The sequence below is a fragment of the Battus philenor genome, unplaced genomic scaffold, assembly GCF_028537555.1.
Source record: "Battus philenor isolate CCGP_79_NKW_IND1 unplaced genomic scaffold, ilBatPhil1.0.hap1 SCAF_5, whole genome shotgun sequence".
In the NCBI taxonomy this organism is placed as follows: domain Eukaryota; kingdom Metazoa; phylum Arthropoda; class Insecta; order Lepidoptera; family Papilionidae; genus Battus; species Battus philenor.
In genome coordinates, this window is record NW_027181715.1 from 1,704,879 (window position 1) to 1,729,076 (window position 24,198).

Sequence of the window (24,198 nt, forward strand, 5' to 3'; positions counted from 1 at the left end):
CACATCGATATTTGGCAAGAGACAATCGGATAATTTTGGCTTCGTAGAGCACTATCTCTGTCCCACGCTAACTACGACGTTTTGTCAGTTGTATTTCGTACGACAGAGATAACGCTCTACGAAGCAGTTGTTAGTCAGTTGTCTCTTTCTAAAAGTCGATGTGCAATATTTATCGCCGGGTACTGTAACTATAAAACCGTTAAATTTTTTTTACTTGTTCATATAAATTTTCACGAAGACTATATTGTAAACTTGGCTTTTGCTTTGTAAAATTTCCTTCCTTTATCAACCTTGTGTTTCAATTCCAGGCCAAGAAGTGTCCTCATATTGGTACGCTGCAGTTCGACAGTACAATTTTTTCAAGGAGTCTGACGTCCTCCACGCAAACGTTAATGCAGGTAAGAATATCCGATCCTGACGGTAATATTACTATACGTATTTAATGATTGTTATTCTAATAGGATGTTTCAAAAAAAATCGGAACACATAAGTCAAAGATTAAATATAAATTAATATAAATAATCACAGATAAAATATGAAAAAAAATTAAAATAATAGGGTAACCAAGAATAATGCAACGTAACATAAACAATTAACAATATACTTGTCACCCCGTAGTACCGACTTTACTCCCTTCTCCTTTGTAAAACGTGTTATTCTTCTTTGTAACGCGCTTACCCTCAATATCTTTTATTTCGCCCGTTTTTGGTGACCAATCTTTCCACCCCTATTTTTGTGGCAACAGGGTTTTTATTTTGTATATTAAATATTTCACTTGTTTTTTTATTTTTATTCTTTTCTTCCATTCCTTACAATATCTATCTTTCTATCTCTTTCATTCAATAATTCATTCTATTTTTCTTTTCAGCTCTCTAATCCTTTCATTCATTCTCAATCACTGCAGGTTAGGCTTTGTTACTATTTATAATATTTATAATATAATATTTATTTTCCTCATATACCATATATCACAGTTCTTTAATTTATCACATTTACAGTATTGTTATTTTCAATTTTCCTAATATAAGTAATTCTAGTTCATATTTTTTCTTGCCTGTCATACTTATTTATTTTTATTTATCACATCCCGTAAATATTAGGATGATCAGGAATCGCTGCACAATTAAACCGAAGGTTCGAGAACTTTTGCTTGACAAGCTGACGGAATGATCACGACAGCTGAATTTTATTATTTATTATATTTATAGAGATAGTATATATAGATATTTAAATATATATATCATGGCATATTTATATATAATTATAGTATGTAGTATCCATTAGTATATTTATATAAGGTGTTTTATGTGATTCTCTTCCTTCTCAATTTGATTTTAGTTTTTTATTTTATTTTCCGTGTTTTGGAATATTACCTATTTCCACCTGTGTAAAAAGTTTTTAAATAAATAAACAATTACGAGTATCATATGACCAAGAGAACTTGTCCGCACCGTACAAATGACCCATGTAAACACATCCCTATGTCGTTATCACTACCCAATATGGGTTGTACATTTCTAGTATTATTATTATATTGGTATACAGTATTCACGTGGCTTATAGTTTAAGTTTTTAGTTTCCAAATTGGCCCAGATGGACCCCCTGGGGGTCCTTGGGGGACTCGATAGAGGTCTACGTGAGTTAAAAAGGTTGGTTTGACTTCTTCTATCGATGAAGACCATTATTTTTTAAACCCTGTACGTGCCATGCCCAACCTTAGCCTTTCTAAAATTCTTACGCCCCCCTAATGTAACATATATATTTTTTATATTATAGTGAAAGTATTAAATTCGTGTTAAGTCCTCTTTCGAATTGCTCTCTGTAGGGAAACACTGATGTAGACAGATAATATTTTATGAAGCTTTACGTGGTAAGACTTGCAAAAAAGTTGTCGATTTTTAGAAATATTGTCAAAATGTAGATACAGAGGATCAACCGGAATCAACTAAATTTTCAAAAGTGGTCTATGAATAAAAAAAGCCTGCGTAGCCTTGATATAATTTGATCGCTTTTTGTAAAGACAAATTGCAATATTCCCTACACATGAAACGCACTAAAATCATCGTAACAAGAATTGTTACTCTAATCCACACCATATCGCTAAAATAATGTTGCCATTAGTAACAAGCTTTTACCATAATAATAATATCATCATTGTGTGCCAGTATGTTTCATGCTTGTCGTAAAATATGATTTTATAAAAGCAAGTACGTACTTAAATTTATGATTAAATTTTATTTATTATATTTATAATATTAGCAAATATAATAATTTTATTTACAATTGTATTTATCAATTTAGTAAAATAAAAAGGTAACGTTATGCTCTGCCATCAACATCATTTATAACTCTGAGATATTTTATATTAATTTGTTTTGTCTATATAAATGCGACAGGCGAAGACCTTCTAGCAGTACCAAGTTTGCAGGGAGAAAAGAAAGAAAGTAAACAGTAATTTTAATATGTAGTAATACGTATACTTATACTACAGATAACACTCTTTAAATAATAAAATCAACAGTTAATTTCCTCATTTATATAAAAAAAATATATATGGCGGATAGTAATTAGCAAATTTCTCTGTTTTAAAGTAATTATCACATTTCTTCTTCAGGTCATTTCACACAGATGGTATGGGTCGCAACCCGGTTCTTCGGAGTGGGCAAAGCAAGGTCCCGCGCTGGGAAGGTCATCGTGGTGGCGAACTACTCCCCACCCGGCAACATGTCCGGGCAGTTCGAGACCAACGTCCTGCCACCCTTGCCAGATAACTTGCCGGAGCTCGCCCCTCCACCGGTTCACTGACGACAGCTTTCCATACGTGGCAGACGTCTCAGGATCGATGCTACGTATAATAAATAAAAAAATAATAATGACAAACCACCGGTTTAAATACCTGAACTTTGAAAATTAGAAAAAACGTTAAAGCTATTAGTGTAAAAATGTCGCCGCTTATGACAAAGAGAGAGAGACAAATAATAAAATAGTTATCATTGTTAAACAAAAAAAAAGAAAATATTGTGTCGGTTTGTGTTAGGACTCTTTAATTATTTAGTGAAGACGCCCATAAACGAAAGAAAAATAATATATAAGGCAGCTAATAATGAATCAAACATACATAAAACTAATTTTTCAGAAAAATAAAAAAAAAACAAAAAAAATTAATTAATCGACAGTTTATTTTAAAAATACTTTACTTTTGCATAGATTATGGCCTGAAAACGTTGCCTAATTATATAAATAAAAATATATTAGGACGTACTACAGATAATAAATATTCATGTCCATTTTTATATGTCCACTAGCTTTGAGCATAGATAGAAAATGTCGGTTGTTTTGCCTGAGCTTAAATTTTACAAATATTCATGACTTGTTGAAGCAATATTGTTGTACGCACAGTTATTGTAAATTTAAAAAATTAGATATAATAATACATTTATGATATGTATGCATGTCTTACGCAGAAGTCGTTCGAAGATATTCTTCATCTTCAATGAGATCATGTTTTTACATTTAAAAAATAACATACATGAACTGATGCATAGTTAAAAAAATATTACCTCATCAACACAACGAATATTAAAAAAATTTTTAATTTCGCTATTAACCTTTAAACAAAAAAAAAACATAAATAATACCATATTTTTGTCAGATAATAAATTATTAAAATAAGATTAGGAATAAACACTTCGATCTTCCGTTGAAACCAAAACCTTGTCTTCCTTCATGGTTGATTATAAAACTTGTTAAATTTATTCCAAACGCATTAGTGTAGTAGAATAGTTGTTATAACTTGATACTAAGATTTATTTTATACAAATGGTGTTTTAGAATATACACGTAATCATGCCTTTGATAACACATCGCTAAATTTATTAGAATCTATAAATTAAATTTAGAAAAATTCAGATACATTGTTATCAGAGATGGGATATTCTGATGCAAATTTATCTAAAGGTTTGCCTTTTTATGGCTTCACTTTCATATCGAAACATCTCTAGAAATAACCTAGTGAGGTAGATATATAACTACTATTGCAATTTCTAAAATCAAAACTGAAGCATAATTTCTTAGTTAATATAAATAAAAAATTTTAAATTTGAATGTCCAATTTCTGAATAAAACACATATAGGAAATTATTAAGGATTTTTAAAATTTCCAGTAAAATTCTTGTTAAATATATGTATGAGCTTAATTTAGACAAAGAATTTGTTTTTAATGTCATTTTTTACTTTATTGTCTTTTATCAAATGGTGGGTTTCCGCATGTAAATGACAATGTCCATATTATGAGTCAACCAATCCTTCAAGAATTCCTAGCAGTCTTCTGATGTCGCCTTGATGTACAGATGCACACACCGAGGTTACTAAAAGATTGTTGTTTTTTTTTAATACCACATATTTTCTTATAAAATCCGTACATATATTTTCAGACTTCAATGTTTAACAAGTTAGTATAAATTAGTGTTTGTGTTACAAGAATCATATCGCAGGTGACCCATGATAAAGGCCATTTTAGGCTTTAGATATCAGCTATATATGTCGCTTCCTATTATGATAAGAATTATTATGTCGAGTACACCATGTCACGTTGTAATTTGGTTACAAATGTGGTTTTAAGACACTTTCTTTGAATATGTCACAGCTGTTCATCCATGGTACTTTAAATGTTTATATATTTATTCATTTGTTTCCAGTCTTTACTATAATATACACACAATTATTCAGATGTTTTGTTAAAAATTCTTGCATTGCAGTGAATGGTTATGTTATGGCACTTGTCGCCATATTAAATTGTTAGTATGAAAAAAAAAGTTTTACCTTATGAAATTAAACAGAAATAACATGTAAATGTTACCTACATTTATATTTAATAAATAATTAAAATCTAGACATTCACAACATTTTGCTATTGTAAATAATCGGTTAAATATAAAAAAGGTAATCAATAGTAATCTGAATAGGTGAAGAAATTTATAATGTAACATACTGTAAAAAGACATGTTATTGCAATATCACAATACAAGTACAGAAAATTGCTTTACCTATTCTAATTGTTAATAATTGTATTTAGAGATAGTCTGTTTTTAGTAATTATGAAATTACATAAAAGCCTGAAAACTATGAGAGAAAAATTATTTATATTTAATAAATACTTTGTAAGATGTTTGACGTAATGATTGTTATTTAAAATTATTTGTCCTTTTTAGTTTATAGATCTTAGGCATAATTTTAACATTAATAAATAAATACAAATAATATACCTAATGATCTAGCTAGCCGAACATGGTCTGGTATATTTATTGAATAAGTCATTTGAAACGGGTTTTGAATTGCTTCAAATAATATGTAGTTGAAAATAAATTATAGGAAATAAATAAGAGCTTCTTTGAAAATGAAATTGTTTAAAAATGGCTTACGATTATAAATGTACAATTGGAAGAGTTTATTTTAAATTAAATACATTGAAGTTTTTATTTTACTTACTACTTCTTTTTTTTTTTCTTAAGATGTTTTTGTCTTTAGTTTGATAGATAGTTTTTTTTTTTAATAAAAAGGTATTTAAAATAAGAACTAAATTGAAGTTGCAAAAAAGGAACATATTACTTATATATTTTTTTAAATTATTTAGTTATAAAGTTTTCTGTATTTGCCAACTTGCATGCCACTTTATATTAAGACTTATAAAAAGGTATTACTAAATAAACAACTCTAGAGTGTTGTGATGTAGACTTTGCACTTTATTATAAATTGATAAATCAATGGCTGTGAATTGTTAACTGTTATATTAGAACAGATATGGCTTGCTGATATTTTAGTTAAATAAAAAGTAATAAATGAACCAGTCTTTTATTTTATTAAAAATCATTGGTAGATTTTGGTTGTTGATCAGAGTTTAAACTAGTATTTGAGATATGTTTTTTTTCACAGACAACATATGTTTGATATTGTTTTCCACAGACATCTATAAATGGTATTATCCATAGTATAAATCTCTTATTAAATAATATATTAAAGCTCATTAAAAACTCATTGGTTGCACTACAAATTTTTTACCTAAGCCATATGACCATTACTTAATAAAAAGTTTTTTCCTAATTCTTACATAGAAGATAATCCAAAACTTTAATATATTTACCTCTCATCTAATGGAACGTCAAAAATATATTTGAGTTATATATATTATACAATATTGGGTTGCATGGTTATAATATATTCTCACTTTTTGGAATGAGACTTTTATGTCTACAATTATAATTAAGAAGGAGATAAGAACCTTGTCTAAGTGTTAGTAATTTGGAGAATTCTCATCCAAAAAAAAACTGTTGAAGTATCACGGGATGTTAAAATAATTACAATTTAAGGTGTTGGATCTTATATTTTATCTTACATAGTATTCTAATTAAAACAATACACATTCACTCAGTCCACCTGTGTTTGCAACTGGTGCACACATAATACAATCTCATTTCTTCTTCTGCGCGTCGTGTCTGCCCTTGGAAAAATACGGCTTCACGATGGTTGCATTTTGGACACATATGATCTTTGGTGCGAGGAAGTGTTGGGTCACTAACAACATCAGGATTAATGTGGGTCAATTCGTCTACTTCGTGCATAATTTTGTTAACGTAAACGCAGTTAGAGTCGGCTAACTGTTTATAATCGCAATTTCGACAAGCGTATAGCAGTACTTTGTTGTTTTTATCTTCGCGCGGGTAAAGCATGTTATTACATTCCTGACAAAACTGTATGCCGACATATCCAGGCCCACCATCTTTTCGTCCCAAATTTAAAGTCATAGTCAAAATCCGTAGAAGTTGATGAATAAACGAATTTACGTTTAAATTAAATGTGATCGTCACAATTACAACAATACAGGTCAACACACCTGTCAAAACTTTGTTATAGTCATCTATGACATCTGTCTTCTCGAAAAATCATAACAGATTTTTAAACTAATCAGTTCACGTTTGACAATTTTTTATGAAAAAATTACAAAATATTGATAAGCATCTGCAATTTGCATCTGATTTTGTTACAAAAAAATACCTAGTAAACATAAGTATTGCTGAATATTAATTAATTCTATTAGGTTATGATTGTATTCACTATATGTTTTCTGTCGATATCAAATTTAAGCATATATTTAAAAAGCATATTACGATGTTTCCATGAGGTGAAATATTTTCGCAGAAAATACACTTCGTATATAATTATCTATGTACTCGGTAAATTTAATCATTGTCTCCGTCAGACTTGCCCAGCAACAAACGCTTGGGGTTTTGAATTTAAAAACAATTAAAATTCGTGTACATAAAAGTAACACACGATTTTTTCTTTTTTTTTCTTAATATTTAATTATTACTATTAAAATAGCCATAATTAAGTAATTTTGTTACTATTACAGTGATAAAGGATGTATTATGAACTGTTTCAGAATTATGTTTTATAGAATAGTGCTGGCTATTGAACATACTTTGTTTCAACTTAAATAAAAATTAAAAGACAACAACTAAAAATCCGGACAATTTACTTGTCATAAAAAATATTGATTGAATATGATGACATTAAAATAAATCAATACATAGGAACTCAAGGAATTAAATGAAAAGTAAATGTTAATATTATCGCCAAAACCTGAAATTATGATTAAGATGCTGATTAATAATATAATTTTAATAAAATAATTTTCTTTTTTAAATTTAATTACAGTAAAAAAAAACCTAGGTCTTGATTTAGTTTCCAAAGTAGTAAAAAAATATTTATATGTTGCTTTATTGTTACAAACTTTTGAATGGGAATTGGTATTTTATGTTGTTAGTAATATTAACAAAAATATTATAATCACTTAGATTTTGTTAGGATAAATATATATTTCTCATAAAATGGCAACAAAATAAGAGTTTTGTATGTTGGCAGCATTGTGAAAATGAAAGCGACGGTTGGTCAGACGGCTGATTATTTCTTTTCCCATCCGTAGCCGATTGCCGTCGTGCTATCCAAATGGGTAAGGAGTAGTTTTGTGCTGCTAATATTGTAGTTTATTTATAATTATTCTTTTTTCATCGTGTTTCGAGTGTATTATTAATGCCCGTTACGTGAAAGTGTATTTCGTTTAAAATGAATGTTAAGTTACGAGTAAATCTTAGTAAAATATCTTGTGTGCTTAGGTGTCGGCCATGGCGCAGACATGTTTTTCTCGTGGTGTTTATTTAAATCGGTTTCCATCTCGTACACGTTTTATTGATTACGAGGTACAATTAAAGATTCCCGGTCTTTGAGATGTCTAGGAGAATCTAGTGTATCGATTTCAATTTCAACTTCTAAGTGTTAACGCCGGCGACTTGCGATTTCAGGTAAACCCCGTGGTATTCGTACCGCGAGGAAGCACGTGAACCATCGTCGCGAGCAACGATGGGCAGATAAAGATTACAAGAAGGCTCACATGGGCACAAGATGGAAGGCCAATCCTTTCGGTGGTGCATCTCACGCTAAAGGCATCGTCCTGGAGAAAGTGTGAGTAGATTTCTTCTCAGTATTTTGTTTGTTGTTCAAGTCTGGTGTATAATTGTGTATTGTATTAACATGAAGTAGCACTGAGTAACGGGTGAGTTCAGCATATGATGCGTACAAGAATGTAGGAGCTGACTGCTGGCAGGGACGCGTCCATACGCGGTATTATGCCTGTGAATGTGTTCCGTTTACAATCACAGGATAATACTGCGAGTGGATGCGTCTGTTTTCCGTCGCGAAGATTGAAAATTGATCGGCGCCATACGACGGGGTCATCGAACTCTCCACGAGGAGTCTCGTGTGTATTTACATAAACTGTTATTTTACGCTACTGTTTACTGTGAAACTAACCGTACTTTATAACCGTGGTTTATATTTAACAATGCTCAAGTATTGCTTTAAAGTGTTAGCTGCTAACAAATTATAATTCAGGAGGCATGTATACATGTGGTTTTAAAAATCGATATTGATGTCTATGATTTTGGATGAAGGCATTTTGATATTCTTACGTTGTATTATGTTTTCGCAGCCCATTTTTTCATTTAATATAGTATATTTCGAATAGTTATGTTTCATATTAAAAAGATCAATATTTAAGGCACAAGTGCCTTGACAAAGTGATTTAACTACCTTAATTACTTTTATTTCTACTTGTATAGTCGAATGAGCACACCATAAGTGTTAATAGTAAATAGCTTGAATCAAATAACATGTTATTTGTTACTATTATTATTTGTGTCTGTAATTGATGCTTAAAAATCACCACCAAGAGCTTGTTAACATTATTGTACAATTATTATTTCGTAAATAGACACTTAGGGGACAGTTAATAATGTAATTTGATGTGCACAGTGGTGTGGAAGCCAAACAGCCTAACTCCGCCATTCGCAAGTGTGTGAGAGTACAACTCATCAAAAACGGCAAGAAGGTGACGGCCTTCGTGCCGCGGGATGGTTGTCTCAATCACATTGAGGAGAACGACGAGGTGTTGGTCGCAGGCTTCGGGCGTAAGGGTCATGCGGTCGGTGACATTCCCGGAGTCAGGTTTAAGGTTAGTTCCAACTCACATGGACTTTGTTTATCAGTAATTTGTTGCACACACATTTAAGGTGACATTAAGAAGTTTTAAAATTTTCTAAGTTAGTGTGCTAATGATGATCAGCATAATAAAATCCGGAGTATTTGCTACTCTGAGTGCCATGATGGAGATAGCCATACTGACTTAGAATTTTTATTTACTGCTCTATGCAGCAAGGCTCTTGAACACTCTAAAGGTTTACTCATCTGTTTATTGCAGGTAGTGAAGGTTGCCAACGTCTCGCTGCTCGCCTTATACAAAGAGAAGAAGGAAAGGCCGAGATCATAGGTCATACTTCATTGTGATATGGTGAATATCTCTTATGTGATAATTAAATGTTTTAACTGTCATTTACTTAAAATTGCTAGTACTTAGATGATAATGTAAATTAGTTTGTAACATTGCAATGATGACACATGTCAACTGTTTTATATGATGCTAGAACAAATATTTGCTACTGCTGAATGCCATGACGCGAAACGTTCACTGATAATGTATAAAACTTAGTTTACATAGCTAATTGGTTGTTGCGAGTCTAACGTGACGTTTTGTTTTTGTTTCAGTGCTGCTGCAAAGTGGTGTTGTTCATAAGAGTCACTAAAAACATAAAATCAAGTACATAATAAACTATGTATGCCAAATATTTCGTTTTTTTTACGCCTGTGACCTATTCACTTCTATATAAGCTAAGCATAACCATATTTGTTTTAAATAATACTGAAGAAAGTTATTATTTAAATATTACTTTTATTACCCCTACAGCTCTGGGATATATATAGAAAACAATATTATTACCATTAAATGGAGTGCTTAATTCATTTAAAATTAGACTTGTGATGGGCTCCAGTCAATAAATGTTAAAATTAAGTGTACTGGTAGTGCTGTCGTGCAGATTACTTGCCATGAGTACCAATTTTATTAATTCCTGCAAAATAACTTGCTTGGTACTCGGTATTACTCAAATTGATGAACATTATGTACAATTTCGATGTCAGATGTGACTTGAAATTACAAAGATATGTCTACCGCGCCACCTCAAGGCAGCTTGATGACTTCATGCCAGTTGCAAGTCGACTGCGGAGCAATAAACGCCGCCTTGTAATATAGGTTTTTCCTTTTTAGTACTGATTTTAGATTTTGAATAAAAAATAGAAACATTAAAAATAATTCAGTGACACCTGAAATTTTATCATGGTTAAAAATATATGTAAGTATGCAAGTAAGTGATTTGAAATCGAGAAAATTCAAACAATATAATAAATTTGATTAAAACAGTGTAGCGTTGTAAAACCCAAGGCGTACATTGGGTCAAAAAATAATAAAGTTAAATAAAACAAAACATTGCCTTGATTACTTTATTGATATATGATTACATAGAATAACGTAACTACTGGCTGATAACGCGTCTGTACACATCGCAGGCGAGACAAACAAATACTGGAATCATTACAGATCTAATGTTAACCATAGCTCTTACGTATGCATAGGATTGATGCTATACTATTTCTTAACTGTGGTACCCAAACTTATTCTACTACAATAACTTAAGTTCAAAAAATACATATTGAAATATTAACCCTTGCTCCGGTTTCATTTATATTGGAATCTGTCTTTATGTGCAGACGCTCAGTGCAAAACGAACTGGTGCTTAAATCTAAATATAACTTAGCCTAAATAATTGAAACAGAAGTTTATTTCTTGCAACATATTCCATATAAAAATCAGTCCATATGTGCGTAATTTTTAATTTACAAAGATTGATTCACGACATATTATAAATAAAGCAAACGCGCTAATTTTAGGTCAATTTGAACACTGAACAAATATTTTTAATTATTTCTTATAAAAAATTCGTTAAAATTGAATGTTGTCGTTGTCATTCAAACTATTCTGGACAGTCAGGACAAGTTTACCAAAATTGGTATAAAAAGACTGTTTTTGTGAGTTATTGACAAGAATGCAGTGAATTATCATTGTCCGCTGGTCTAAGCATGTCCCATAATCATACAAATCGTCCCTGCAATCGGACAATGATCACTCGCTATATTCGTAACTTGCATGGGACACTAGAGGATGTTTTTATTCAATATATAATAAGTTAAACACAGTTTTGACAACGAAGACATTAAAGAAATAAAACAATTTTAGCTACAAACAGAATATACATCTGCACGCTGTGAACCAATCTCGACGCAACGTATTACAATAATACAACCATCACATTCGAAATTCGAGACAGGAAGTCACGGTTTAACATCCGCAACCATAGACACAAACTGTACAAACCACAAGAATGAAAATGGCACGCCCTGTTTTGATTTATTCATTCTAAGGTTTTACTAAAACTAGGCCGACATTAGTAATCAAATATATCTGATGTAATATAAAATAAGGCAAATTTACAGAATTTCCTTTTGTTTTCAGTTTTCTATCGATATTTTGTGCTTTGAAAGTATTAGAAACATTCCCGATGATTTGAAAATAAGTTTTGAGTATAGTCGGAAAGAATAATAATATCATATTTACAATAATTAAAACAACAATAACGTTTCCAAAGGAATCGAAATAAAGCTACATTAAATTAGTTATAAAATTACAGTTATTTAGCATATAACATGTAGTGCAACATATTTAAAATAACAAGGAATTATAACTTCTGGTGAACAATGACATTTCAATGATATACATATTATTCATGTATTCATACTGGCTGAAATATGAATCAACGTTTTCTATTTAAAAAAAATATCGATTTTAAATATTTAAGGCCGCCATACACGTTATAGAATGATACTTGTTGAAATCTGTTTATATAGTCATGTAATCATTTAGCAAAAAAAAAATTAAAAGTATGATTTTCCTACTAAATAGCCCCCGTACGTTAAACTATGGGGTCGCTACAACCTATACCTTTACCACTTTATCCTTAATATCACACATTCCAACGGTTATCCAAAAATACAATCGCTTCTGTCGAGTATTACAGCTTTACTAAAATCACAGTCAACGTGTGACGTCAAAATATTTCATAGATTATATGCGAGTATACATTGCGACACTAGTTACTATATATTCTTACACTAACATGAGAAAACGTTTGATTAATAATGTTTAAATTTGAAATGGATTTTCACTTAATTATGCAATAAATATATATTGGTTATAGTTTAAATTTCAGGGTATAGTTATAATAATTGATCTTAGGTCTACAATACAAGAATATGTTATACACGACTGAAATACACCAAGATTGGTAAGCGGCTACATGGACAATGCTAATCTGTTATAAGAAAATATATAGATGCACTTTAAGAGGCGATCTTAGAGAACATATTTTGATAGCTCATGATTATTGGCGGGAATCTGATTATGTCAACAGTCGCAGTCAAGATTTTTTATTAATTTTTGGCACCGGTATGACTAAAATTAGGCCAATGTTTCACATTAAGGTTATTTTTATTAAAATAATGATGAAACAGTATAATTTTGACTAGTTATTTTTTGATTGGTTATTAAAATAGCGATGAGACGGTATAATTCAGATTTTTTTAAAATTTTGAGTGTAGTATTTATTATAAATAATCGTATACAGTAGAAATACCTTCTAAGGCAGTGATAGTAAAATTTATTTAATAGCCTTTCCATTGAATTTGTTGATATATTATAAAAGACTAAATAGATTAGTTTTAAAAACAGTGTTGCTATTAATAAGAATTCTTTTTTTTTTTAAAGGTAGGCTACACATTTCTGAGAAAAATTACATTGTCAAGGAGTTAAATTTTAAGGACATAACCCTTGCATTTGGCAGCGTTCATGCCTTTTTACTTCGATTCTAGTTGCATTATGATTTATGGCTGTATAATAAGTATGTAATTGTAACACATAGATAAGATCAAAAAGTCACCTAGTTGCCAGGTCAGATTTTCTGAAAAAATAATTGTGTGAATTTCTTTTTTTTTGTAAATTACAATTTTTACAGTGTATTATCTATCTGGCATTTTAAGTTGAACAGGAATACCCCACTTGAGTTGTTATAATAAAATAGGCCTTCAATTACATCTAAAAACAAAAGTTTTATAAACATGACTGTGACTGTCAAACTTCATATGCATAGCGTAAAAGTATATATAAGTTCGTAGTCGTATCAATTGGAATGAAACCTTAAAGTGTTGGCAATAAAGTAGATAATGTTTAGACGGTGTGGCAGCGGCCGCGGAGCGTCGCGCTGCGCCGGTACATCTCCAGCTTTGCCTTCAGAAGCGCAGCACTCTGCAACACAAATGTACCAACATTAAAACACTGAGCTTAAAGGAAAACTTAATGCGCTTTTACCAGAAGCTAACTCAAATCAGCTAGGCTGGAATAGGTCATTTCTCGAAACACTCAGTGTTTGAATATATGAATAAGATGATTGTGGATTATACAAAATTTGAAATGATCGGTTTATCATGGGAGAGTGAAATCAGTATAATTAATTATTATACTTAATTAGTGTCATATTACATTAAAATTAAAAATTATATATTTTATGTCGCTTATTATTATGTATTGAAAATTTATGACGAAGGCCCGTGCCCAGCAGTAGAGTTACTGCGACTAAAATGATGACCATGAAAAGGATCAATATTTAGCCACTTCCGCACATGCAATGGTAGTCGTGCAACAAAGTGCACCGCTCGCCAGCCCGCTGATAAATGCGCATGCGGCAAACAATGCGAATTACATAACTACCACCGTTAAATCACTCAACACGTGTTCCAGACCTCCACGGGGCATCTTCAGGAGTAATGTTACACCGATTAGTGCCAAATACACTAATCGGTGCACGACTACCACTGCATGTGCGGAAGTGGCTAAATATTGGTCCTTTTCTTACTTAGGATGGACTGCCGCAAAATAACGCCTGATCCCATTAAATTAGAAGCAGTGTGTGTGCGGTAAACACTTCGATTTCCAAGACGCATACGAGGTATTTGAGGACACACGACTTTTGTGTACGCAATTGTTTTATTGATCACAAACAAAAGATGACTAGAAAATGATGCAGAGATATATAGATTCTAATGAAATGCAAGTAAAGTGTTTTTTTTTAACTGGACTATCACTGCCTAAATGGAATTCTCAGGTGCGAGGTTCGAGGTGAATAGCAGAGAGGGCCCAGGTTAAGATATTTTTAACGTAATGAAGTTCGAAGGCTTCAATAGGAGCCTTGGTTTAAGTCACTACATACACCTATTTCACATGATTGGATATTACCGATCTCCTAAGTCGTTCTGGCGGATTCTTCATCCAGTGACCAGGCTTAAGGGTCCCTACGAGTGGACCTTAGGACTGTCGATGGTCGTGAATTGATTTGTATTTAAGCGTTACCAGGCGCGAGTGCCGGCGCTAGGAGTCGGCCGGGTAGTCCATGGTCTTGATGTAGGCGACGGCCGCGCAGAACTGCGTCCACCAGTACAGCGCCTCGCCGCTCAGCGCCGCGCCGCCCAGCGCGTTCACCAGCTCGATGGTGGACAGCAGCGACGGTGGATTCACCTTCACGCATACGGTACTTTATTTTACATACACTGGGTAAAGGGTACTCCGGTATATCTTAAGACAGTTAAAGTTGAACTCATTAATACTTATAGTAGAGGTAATAATGTTATAACGACATACGTAAGGACATCAAAATGTTGTTCAATGTTTTTTGCTTTTAACGTCCGTCTTAGAATTTGTATCTTAATAAAGTGTCATATTTTTAAGATACGTGTCTTATTCAAACAATATGACAGTTTATTTTCTATGATTATGATAAAGTATATAATTAACTTCTAATTTTTTTTTAAATCAATGAATCAGATTTTTAATAAAATATCAAAGTAAGAAAAGGATCAATATTTAGCCACTTCCGCACATGCAGTGGTAGTCGTGCAATTAAATGGCAAACACAGAGTGTTCACAGTGTGTGAGTCACAGAGACTCTGTGTTTGGCACTAATCGGTGTAACACAACTCCTGAAGACGCCCCGTGGAGGGGTGAAACACGTGTTGAGTAATTTGGCGGTGGCGGTTGTGTGATTGCGCATTGTTTGCCACATACGCATTTATCAGCGGGCTGGCTGGCGGTGCATTTTATTGCACGACTACCACTGCATGTGCGGAAGTGGCTAAATATTGGTCCTTTTCTTACTTAGGATGGACTTCCGCGAGGTAACGCCTAATTCCATTAAATATTTAAAATTCCAAAACTTTATTCGTAACTTAATTGATAAATGACAAAAAAGGTAACTTATTGTGTTTAAATTTTCAATACACTACAATAATTTCACTAAAACTTTCTCACATTAAAGTAAAAGATATTTCTGTCTATTTTTTGACATAAAATCGGCTGAACACAACAAAAATAAAAATATTTTATAATTAAAAGATGCGTATCTGATGCGGCTAATTTATTTTACTCAAAGACGTTTTGTCTTCACGATTTTTGTTAAATAGTTTAATGTCTGTATATATGTGATAATCACAATGTGGTTTACATATCCTTAACCCTTAACTTACAGATTTTTTTTAATATTACATTAATATTCACACCACTTGACTTTTAAGACCCAAGGATGCCAACAGAAAAAACTCAACAAGCGTTCGAAAATTAAGAAATTATCTAAACATTCACATACAAATGATTACTTTGCGTTCAAATTTGATGCCACTTTTTTAATTCTGATGTATGTCTACAGATACATTATCAAGAAAAGAGTTAACAAGGATAAAACTCCAAATCTAATATATAAAATTCTCGTGTCACGGTGTTCGAACTTGAACTCCTCTGAAACGGCTCGACTGACTTTTATCAAATTTTATATGCGCATTCAGTAGGTCTAAGAATCGGCTACTATCTATTTTCCGTACCCCTAAGTGTTAAGGGTGGTCCACCCCTAAATTATTATTTTTTTTTAGACAATTTTTTTTGGTTTTTATTTTATTATGATACAGCATACAAAAATACATACAACCCAAATTTTCACCCCTCTACGATCAACCCTTATTTTTATTTGTTAAATAAAAACTTTAATTTTTTTTTGCAAAACAACGTTTGCGGGAACAGCTAGTTAAAAATAAAGTTTTATAACCTATTTGAATAAAGATGTTTTGAATTTGAATAATGTGGTGGTGGATGGGCGTGGCGTGGGTTACCTTGAGTATCACGTATACGAGCACGGGCGTGAGATCGTCGGCGGAGGGCGCGCTGCCGTCTGTCAGCGCCAGCACCGACATTATGGACGACACGCAGCGCATTATGCACGACAGCTGCAACCAAACGACAAACGTCAATCACGTCAGGCGATAGACGTTCAATGCAATAGGCTTCCACCAAACATCGCCACTAGGTCCACCTAGCGGGAAATCCACTCACACCGCGTCTAGATCATGGTCGCCATTCGAATATTTCTCGACCCCAAAAGCCTTCGGTTGCACAAGAGAAAGTTGCAAAATTCAATATCCGGTAACTATAGCTTGTGGTAATGTCAGTGAAGAGGTGGGGTGGTATTACGGAACAAAGCCCATATGCAAGTGTGAATCTTTAGCACACTTGTCTGCAAAATGCTTTTATACTAATTTCCAATCATCCTTTATTTACACTATTAAATATGTAACATAAATTTAATTTTTCCATTGTAATGCGACAAGCCAATAAGTTCTGGCAGTACAAAATGCGTAGGAGCAGATAGTAATTAATATTTAATTTCAATATTTAGTAATGAATATGCTTTTTATTACTATCTTTACTTTATATATTACTTCTGAAACCACTGTATTTTGGACAGGTTGAATTATACATTAATTGTGACCACAAAAAATCCCGTTGTAGTTTGTTGTGATGATCTCTTAGATCATTGCGCGTTTGGCACCTTGGCTGTCTAATTTATAATTTATTTTAAATTAGGCATTTCTAGTATTATCCTTATGACGTTCACAGGCTGTAAATAAACCTATGTATATGTGCTGGCAAGATACGCGTCCACTCGGGCAGCTAAATGTTGAACGGACGCCGATAAAAAAAGATATCTTCTCGATGGTGTACAAAAGAAAGAATGCTCGAATACATCACCAGAACCTAAAAATATGTGCCACAACACGTTTCGGGATAAAGATCAGGCTTCTGGTACGCTACGCTTAAGAGGGTGCGCTGTAGCAACACCAAGCGGCCACATTATTTCGTTATAGATACCGCAAACTGACGTACCATATGAATCGGCTAAATGAAGGTGCTCAAGACGCAATTAGACATCATCATAAACAGTCATATGTTGCATCACTTATTATTTTTTAAATAAGCAACTTTTTACTTTTTTTTTAATTTGCTTGTTCTTGTACAAAAGAACATCAAATTGTTTTTGTCCGAGAGCGCTCAAAACAATTGAACTGGCCTTGTATGTGGATAGTAATATTTAATAAGTGATAAGGAACCTTGTCGCGGGGCGTGCGGTATACGGGTAGATGGCGCAGCTGCAGCTGTGCGTGGGGGTAGGGCGCCGCCCACAGGTGCCGCGCCGCCACGCCCGCTCGCAGCGCGCTCGTGCACGCCGCCAGCCGACGCATGTGCTCGCTCAGCACCCTGTTACACACGTATATACATTGTTATCATCCTCAAATTAATGCCCTATACTTATAGTCACTGCAGTTAAAATTTGAAAACCCAGTTTGCTTCCTAAGTAAATCAGTGAAATAAAATCAAGAAAAAGCATTACACAGTAAACTTAATGCAGATCCATTGTTAGCGACTAATTGGGTCATGTGAAACCGCTTTATATTTTTAATTGTTTTTTTAAACTTTTTAAATTGACAGTATTTGTCGCGATGCAGTTTCGCTCGTTCTTTAGTTCTGTCTGTCCATTGTCTTTACTGCTACCTAGTTTTGTAAAATTATAATTAAATTACAAACATTAATTTCACGTATTTAATGCATTTATACAGTCCACACGATCGCCAACATCCATAATATATTTTATTTTGTTTTTACTCTTATTCATTAGTAATTATTCTATATCAGTACCAGTATAGACTATATTTCAAATATATTAAATTATACTATTCCCAATGAATCATCATCATGATTTCAACCCATAGCACGTCGAGTGCCGGACACAGGCCTTCCACTTAGATTCCCATTAGGACCAGTTGTAAGTGGCCTGCATCTAGTTTCTTCCCACAGTGTAACAAGCTCGTAGATCTACTTTTATGGTGAACCGATGACGTTTCCACTTCTATTCTGGTCCATTGTCTCCACTGAAGAACCTTAGCCTCTTTGAAGTATCTCAGGTAAACCATCTTACATCAGCAGGGAGGCCCAACTCTACTTGGAGAGGTTGAGCTCAACGCGGTAGAAGCTACAGTGAAACATTGCCATAGTTTTGACAGAAGGCGTCAAACTAGACCTGGTGGTTTTAACTGGTAAAAGTCTGGTGTAACCATGTACCAACACTACATCAGTAGATAAAACACAACATATACAGTTACGAAATATGCAGAAGTTTTAGTATTAGAAATGTCCACGACTTTGAGTTTATTTGTTCCATCTAATACACAATATACCGAAACCTTCTCATTGTTCCTCAAGGGAAGATCCCATGTAAAATTTCCTTACAAATAAAAAGTATGCAACTCACTGGTCGCGCGAGATGTCGCCGTCGCCGTTAGGGAACAGCACGTGCAGGTAAAGCCGCGCAAATGCAGCACGCTCCACCGTCACCTCGGCGCACTCCAGCAGCACCGGGCTGGCACCTGAACACCAGATCACTTACTGCCTTCACTTTTATAACAAAGTGTTCACTTGAAAACGCCCTTTACTGGCTACTATAATCACTATATCAACATACCGGAACATCTGAAGACGAAAGTCTTTGACTAGTGTGTTGGCGGTGATGACTTATGGATCTGGGAAGTGGAAGCAATGGAGACGACTATGCTAGTGGTCGAATCAAAAATGATGAGATCCGCCGAAGAACTAAAATCACAGACGTAGCTCAAAGAATTTCTTTTCTGAAGTGACAGCGGACGGGGCAAGTCGCTGGTGCATTCAACTGCCGTAGGACCTGAAAGGTACTAGAGTAGCGACCACTAGCATTTTGCAGGTGTGGAAGGAAGAAAATAGGAAAAACTGGTTCATGGTGTCAGAGATGAAATTGGACTAACCTTCCCATGAAGCGTCAGCTTTCACCTCGGCGGTGATGGCCCTGATGCTGGCGGTCAGTCTTTTCGCTTTCTCGTCCATCAATTCACCACCTACACAATATTATATTCATATAACAAAAACAAAAATTAATATATAATAGCAAGCTTTCAAAATAAAGTAGATATCTACTAAAAGGCATGAGATGGTCATATAATTAACTAATGGATTCAGGCGATTTTGCGGAAGTCCATCCTAAGTAAGAAAAGGACCCATGTATAGCTACTTCCGCCATGCATTTTTTGCACTACTGCTGCATGGAAATGCAAGGCGGAAGTAGCTATCTATATATTGGTCCTTTTCTTACTTAGGGTCATATAATTAACTAAGTAATTAATTAATTAAAACACAGTAGTGATGTATTAGGGGGACCTGAAAGTAATGTCGTTTCTGTCGACATATTTTACAGAAAAGCCGATGGATTTTTAACCGCTCCGGTATTAAAAATTTGTATACTACATGGCAAAAGGTTGTTGATAACCAAAGTGAATATATTGTTGAATAGAAATAAAAAACTTATTAAAAATGTAGTCGTGTGAATTTAACTTAAGAAAACAACATTACTTTTCGGTCCCCCTAAAATTATTATTAAAAGATAAATCATTAATAATCTCTCTCACATTTATTATCTATAGAATTATAATATATAAAGGCAATAATTAATTATGTCCAAATTATTTGCTTTTAAACATTTACTTATTACTAACTTAACAAATAGGTACTTCGCGATGCATTTTTAATAACATTTTATTTACGCGTTATAATTTAAAATCTTATATGAAAAAATCGTGACAGAGGATAAATATAATAAATAAAAGTAACTTAGTAACGCTTAAATTTGAACTTCATGAGAAACAATGTATGCTTATGTAATAAAGTTCCACGAGATATCTTAGTTTCCATTACTTACGTTTAGGTGTAAAATTAAAAATACATTATTAAATAAATCTTAATAGCATTTAAGAGGTTTTAGACGATCGATATGTGTGAAATGTTTTGTTGACTCATTGGTTTTAGACGATCGATATGTGTGAAAAGTTTTGTTGATCTCATTTTATTTATCAGCCATGTATGGCTGATAAATAAAAGTGTTAAATCTAATATATAAAATTCTCGTGTCACGGTGTTCGAACTTGAACTCCTCTGAAACGGCTTGACTGATTTTTACCAAATTTAATATGTGTATTCAGTAGGTCTGAGAATCGGCTACTATCTATTTTCTATACCCCTAAGTGATAAAGGTTGTTCACACTTAAAAAAAAATTTTTAACGAAATTTTTTGTTTTTATTTTTTTATGATACAGCATACAAGAATACATACAACCATAAATTTTCACCCCTCTACGATCAACCCTTATTTTTTATTTGTAAATTAAAATATCATTTTTTTTTGCAAAACAACGTTTGCGGGATCAGCTAGTATAATATAAATGAGCTACAGTTGACTTTCTGACCGGCTCTTCTCATGTAAAAGGTATCCTTTGATAAAGAAGTTTTGAATTTTATTGAGCCGTGTGCGCACATACCGTTGAGGGCGGCGTGGTTGTTGTGCGCGTGGTGGTGGCGCGCGAGCCGGCGCAGTGCGTTGCCGCGCTCCAGCTGCTGCAGCACGCGCGCCGCTGCACAAGCACAGGCACACGCGCGCCACTCCTCGCGCACCAGCTTGATCTGACTGATCCACAAGACAATAAAACATTTACTCGAGTCATTGGTTCTACCAATCTATAATTTCACCAGAGTTTTTCTATTCATATCAACAGCAAATCTAAGTCATTTTAATGAAGATCATGTTCACAAGTATGAGACAATATTGTATGTATTTTTTTTTGAATTCTTTATGTAACCTAATATTATACGCACACATATATAATGTTAAAAAAAAAAACAATTATATGTAATGGCACAATTTTAAAATTCCAATAAAAATATTTAAAAATATAGTTTTTTTGGAACATTGGAAGATATAGTAAATGAGGGCTATTAAAATGTTAAGTTTTTCTCTTTGTATTTAGTGCCAATATTATCTGTGAAATAACCTTGGTACTGAGTCTAGTATTGTGTACATTATTATTTTATAATATTCCATTATGAACGTACACCATTCCTGAAGTACAGCAAAAAGTAATAAAAGAAGTCATAAATAAAAATAAAACAAATATTAGGAAGAACCTGGCAAGACTGTAAAAATTTGTATTGTGTTTGTATTTTAAAAGGTAAACATTATATCAAAGAACTAGAAACTAATGAAAAATAAAAACAAATGAAAAAGTAAATAAATAGATGCAGTGATATAAAGAAGTAATTTACTGCAGTATTTTAGGTGCGGAAGAGAAGGAAGGAAGATGGTGTGTGTATAAGGAGACAATTAAAATAGAAGAGTGTAAGGTATTGTGACATGAAATAGATGACGAAAATAAAAACTACTAACTGTGAAGAATTTAAGGTGAGAAAGAAAATTAAAATAGGAAAAAATGCTTAACACAATAAAAATACCACTGACGAAGACTGTCCTTCTCTAGATAGGGGCGGACGATGATGATACAAAGGTACACTTACGCTCGTAAGTCGTGCTGCGCATGCGCCAACGCAGCTCGGCACGACGCTAAGTAAGCAGCGTAGGGTCGCCTAGAGGCAAGATCTGCTCGTAGTGCAGCGGCTAGCCGAGCAGCTCTTGGCCCGGCCGTCGCGGCACCCCCCGGACTCCCCGTGCCACCCGCCAACGCCCTCCCCACTGCTGCACTCTCAGCGCATCCGCCCGCACGAACAAACTCAACCAGCGACGAGCTCGTGCAGCGCTGCCAACATAACAAAATTATTCTTCTTGAACACCATTAACTAGAACAAGTACACAGTAATTCTATTTACGACAGACGTATACACCGATCGCACTTCAGATTGTCTCATGTTACACATAAAAAACTCACTTGACACACGTTTTGAAGTTTCTCAACAAAACGTTTTAAAGCTATTACATCTATTTTCAATCACCCTGTACAGAGTTATCGCTCTGAATTGGCCATATTAATATATATATAATATTATTACTACAAAGTCTATATATATAAAATATATATAAAATATTTTTACTACAAAGTCTTCAAGGACAGATAATAAATAATAATAAATATGAATAAATACTACTTCGAATTTTAAAAATGTCTTTTCTCATTATAACACCATTACGTTATTTATTATTTCTGAAAATATTAATCTTTAGATAAAGTGTACCGTGCATTAATTGACAATAAATGAAGTATATGTTACATATCTGCACACACTCACACACGCTTTAAATATCGACTTAAATACCAAATACCAATTAGAGATATTATTTAGTAAACCAGCCAACTGAACCGTTTTTTAAATTCATGTGTAGCCCGCTTTCATCGACAATAAGCAGAACAATTATTATTAAAAAATGTTAAAAATAAAAATATGATTCGAAGCACAAGCATCAAAAATACAGTATGACCATTACACTATCTTATTCACCGCAGTTGTCAAAACACCATTTCATAATTCAAACCCTTTGACTTACCATTGCAAGTCATTGCATGTATAATATATATACTATATATATATATGTGTGTGTGTTTATAATATCAAGGAAACATACATTGGGCACATATTCAATGCAGTGCATGTCCGTATTGGATAAGATGACGCGCAGCCGCCTCTTCATGCTGTTGAACACCTCCGGGTCGTTCAGGTCCACCACGCCCTCGCATCTGAACAGTACCAGATAAATTTTAGTACAAGGCTAATTTATCATCATAGAGTTAGAATAAAAACAGACGGTAAACCCATAGTTAAATGCCCAGTTTAAAATCACCAAGCATGTCACTTTGTATAGCAGATTTCGACAATGTAAATATTTTTGTATAATAGTAAAATATTGAAATGAGTTTTCAGTCTATCTTAATGTGTGGAACTTGATTTGTGGAGTCATTTACATGGTTCATATTATAATGTATAGATCAAACATTGTTAAATTCATTTAAAAGAGAAAAATAAATGACAATTTAAAAGCGCATATAAATGTCTAATCGAATAAAGATATTTACACTGTACGATTTTTTCAATTCCAGTTTTTGAATTTTCAAATAATTTTATCAACTTACAGTTAATATGAATCAAAACTTTCATTGGATTATTTTTTATTCCTTATTAATTTTTGATTTATTCGAAATCGTACTTTTACTTTTGATATACAACGTTAAATAAATTATTTAGTACATTGTCCGATGTATCAAACAACGTGTGAGATGTTTTTTAAAACGCCGATTACGGTACGAAAATGTTTTTACGATTGTTTTTGAAGTATTTTAAAGAAAAAAATCACAACGGAATGTCAAAGATAAAATAAATTTCAAATAGAGGGTTTTTCAATAAAT

General features: G+C 33.1%; 4 protein-coding genes across 4 annotated transcripts in view; 2 read left to right on the forward strand and 2 right to left on the reverse strand.

Moving 5' to 3' along the window:
- Positions 1 to 3,458, forward strand: part of LOC137929769 (ectin-like) — a 55,371-nt gene extending 51,913 nt beyond the window's left edge. Inside the window, exons 6-7 of the mRNA XM_068772863.1 lie at positions 309 to 398; positions 2,615 to 3,458. Of these exons, the coding sequence (XP_068628964.1) occupies positions 309 to 398; positions 2,615 to 2,805 (281 nt within the window). The 3' untranslated portion in view covers positions 2,806 to 3,458. The remainder of the gene's footprint in view (positions 1 to 308; positions 399 to 2,614) is intronic.
- A 2,862-nt stretch (positions 3,459 to 6,320) lies between these two features.
- Polr2I (RNA polymerase II subunit RpII15) lies at positions 6,321 to 6,914 on the reverse strand. The gene has a single exon (XM_068772845.1). The coding sequence runs from the start codon at positions 6,798 to 6,800 to the stop codon at positions 6,420 to 6,422; it is 381 nt and encodes a 126-aa protein (XP_068628946.1). The 5' UTR covers positions 6,801 to 6,914; the 3' UTR covers positions 6,321 to 6,419.
- Positions 6,915 to 7,918: 1,004 nt separating this feature from the next.
- Positions 7,919 to 10,233, forward strand: RpS23 (ribosomal protein S23). The gene is made up of 5 exons (XM_068772155.1): positions 7,919 to 8,008; positions 8,358 to 8,517; positions 9,367 to 9,565; positions 9,812 to 9,901; positions 10,156 to 10,233. Exons 1-4 carry the CDS (start codon positions 8,005 to 8,007, stop codon positions 9,878 to 9,880), a joined length of 432 nt encoding a protein of 143 aa, XP_068628256.1. The 5' UTR covers positions 7,919 to 8,004; the 3' UTR covers positions 9,881 to 9,901; positions 10,156 to 10,233.
- A 3,259-nt stretch (positions 10,234 to 13,492) lies between these two features.
- The window catches only part of Gapvd1 (GTPase activating protein and VPS9 domains 1), a 36,446-nt gene continuing 25,740 nt past the window's right edge, over positions 13,493 to 24,198 (reverse strand). The window contains exons 23-31 of the mRNA XM_068772679.1: positions 23,421 to 23,532; positions 22,361 to 22,599; positions 21,331 to 21,476; positions 19,768 to 19,857; positions 19,242 to 19,356; positions 18,043 to 18,190; positions 16,768 to 16,881; positions 14,963 to 15,127; positions 13,493 to 13,861 (exon numbers count right to left, since the gene is read on the reverse strand). Of these exons, the coding sequence (XP_068628780.1) occupies positions 14,981 to 15,127; positions 16,768 to 16,881; positions 18,043 to 18,190; positions 19,242 to 19,356; positions 19,768 to 19,857; positions 21,331 to 21,476; positions 22,361 to 22,599; positions 23,421 to 23,532 (1,111 nt within the window). The 3' untranslated portion in view covers positions 13,493 to 13,861; positions 14,963 to 14,980. The remainder of the gene's footprint in view (positions 13,862 to 14,962; positions 15,128 to 16,767; positions 16,882 to 18,042; positions 18,191 to 19,241; positions 19,357 to 19,767; positions 19,858 to 21,330; positions 21,477 to 22,360; positions 22,600 to 23,420; positions 23,533 to 24,198) is intronic.

What these genes read in the sequence shown, in the direction of transcription:
- RpS23 (XM_068772155.1), top strand. An exon ending in GGCATCGTCCTGGAGAAAGT is followed by an intron (nt 8,518 to 9,366) that starts GTGAGTAGATTT and finishes TGATGTGCACAG; the next exon opens with TGGTGTGGAAGCCAAACAGC. An exon ending in TTCCCGGAGTCAGGTTTAAG is followed by an intron (nt 9,566 to 9,811) that starts GTTAGTTCCAAC and finishes TGTTTATTGCAG; the next exon opens with GTAGTGAAGGTTGCCAACGT.
- Polr2I (XM_068772845.1), bottom strand. Translation starts at nt 6,800, where the DNA reads ATGACTTTAAATTTGGGACGAAAAGATGGTGGGCCTGGATATGTCGGC.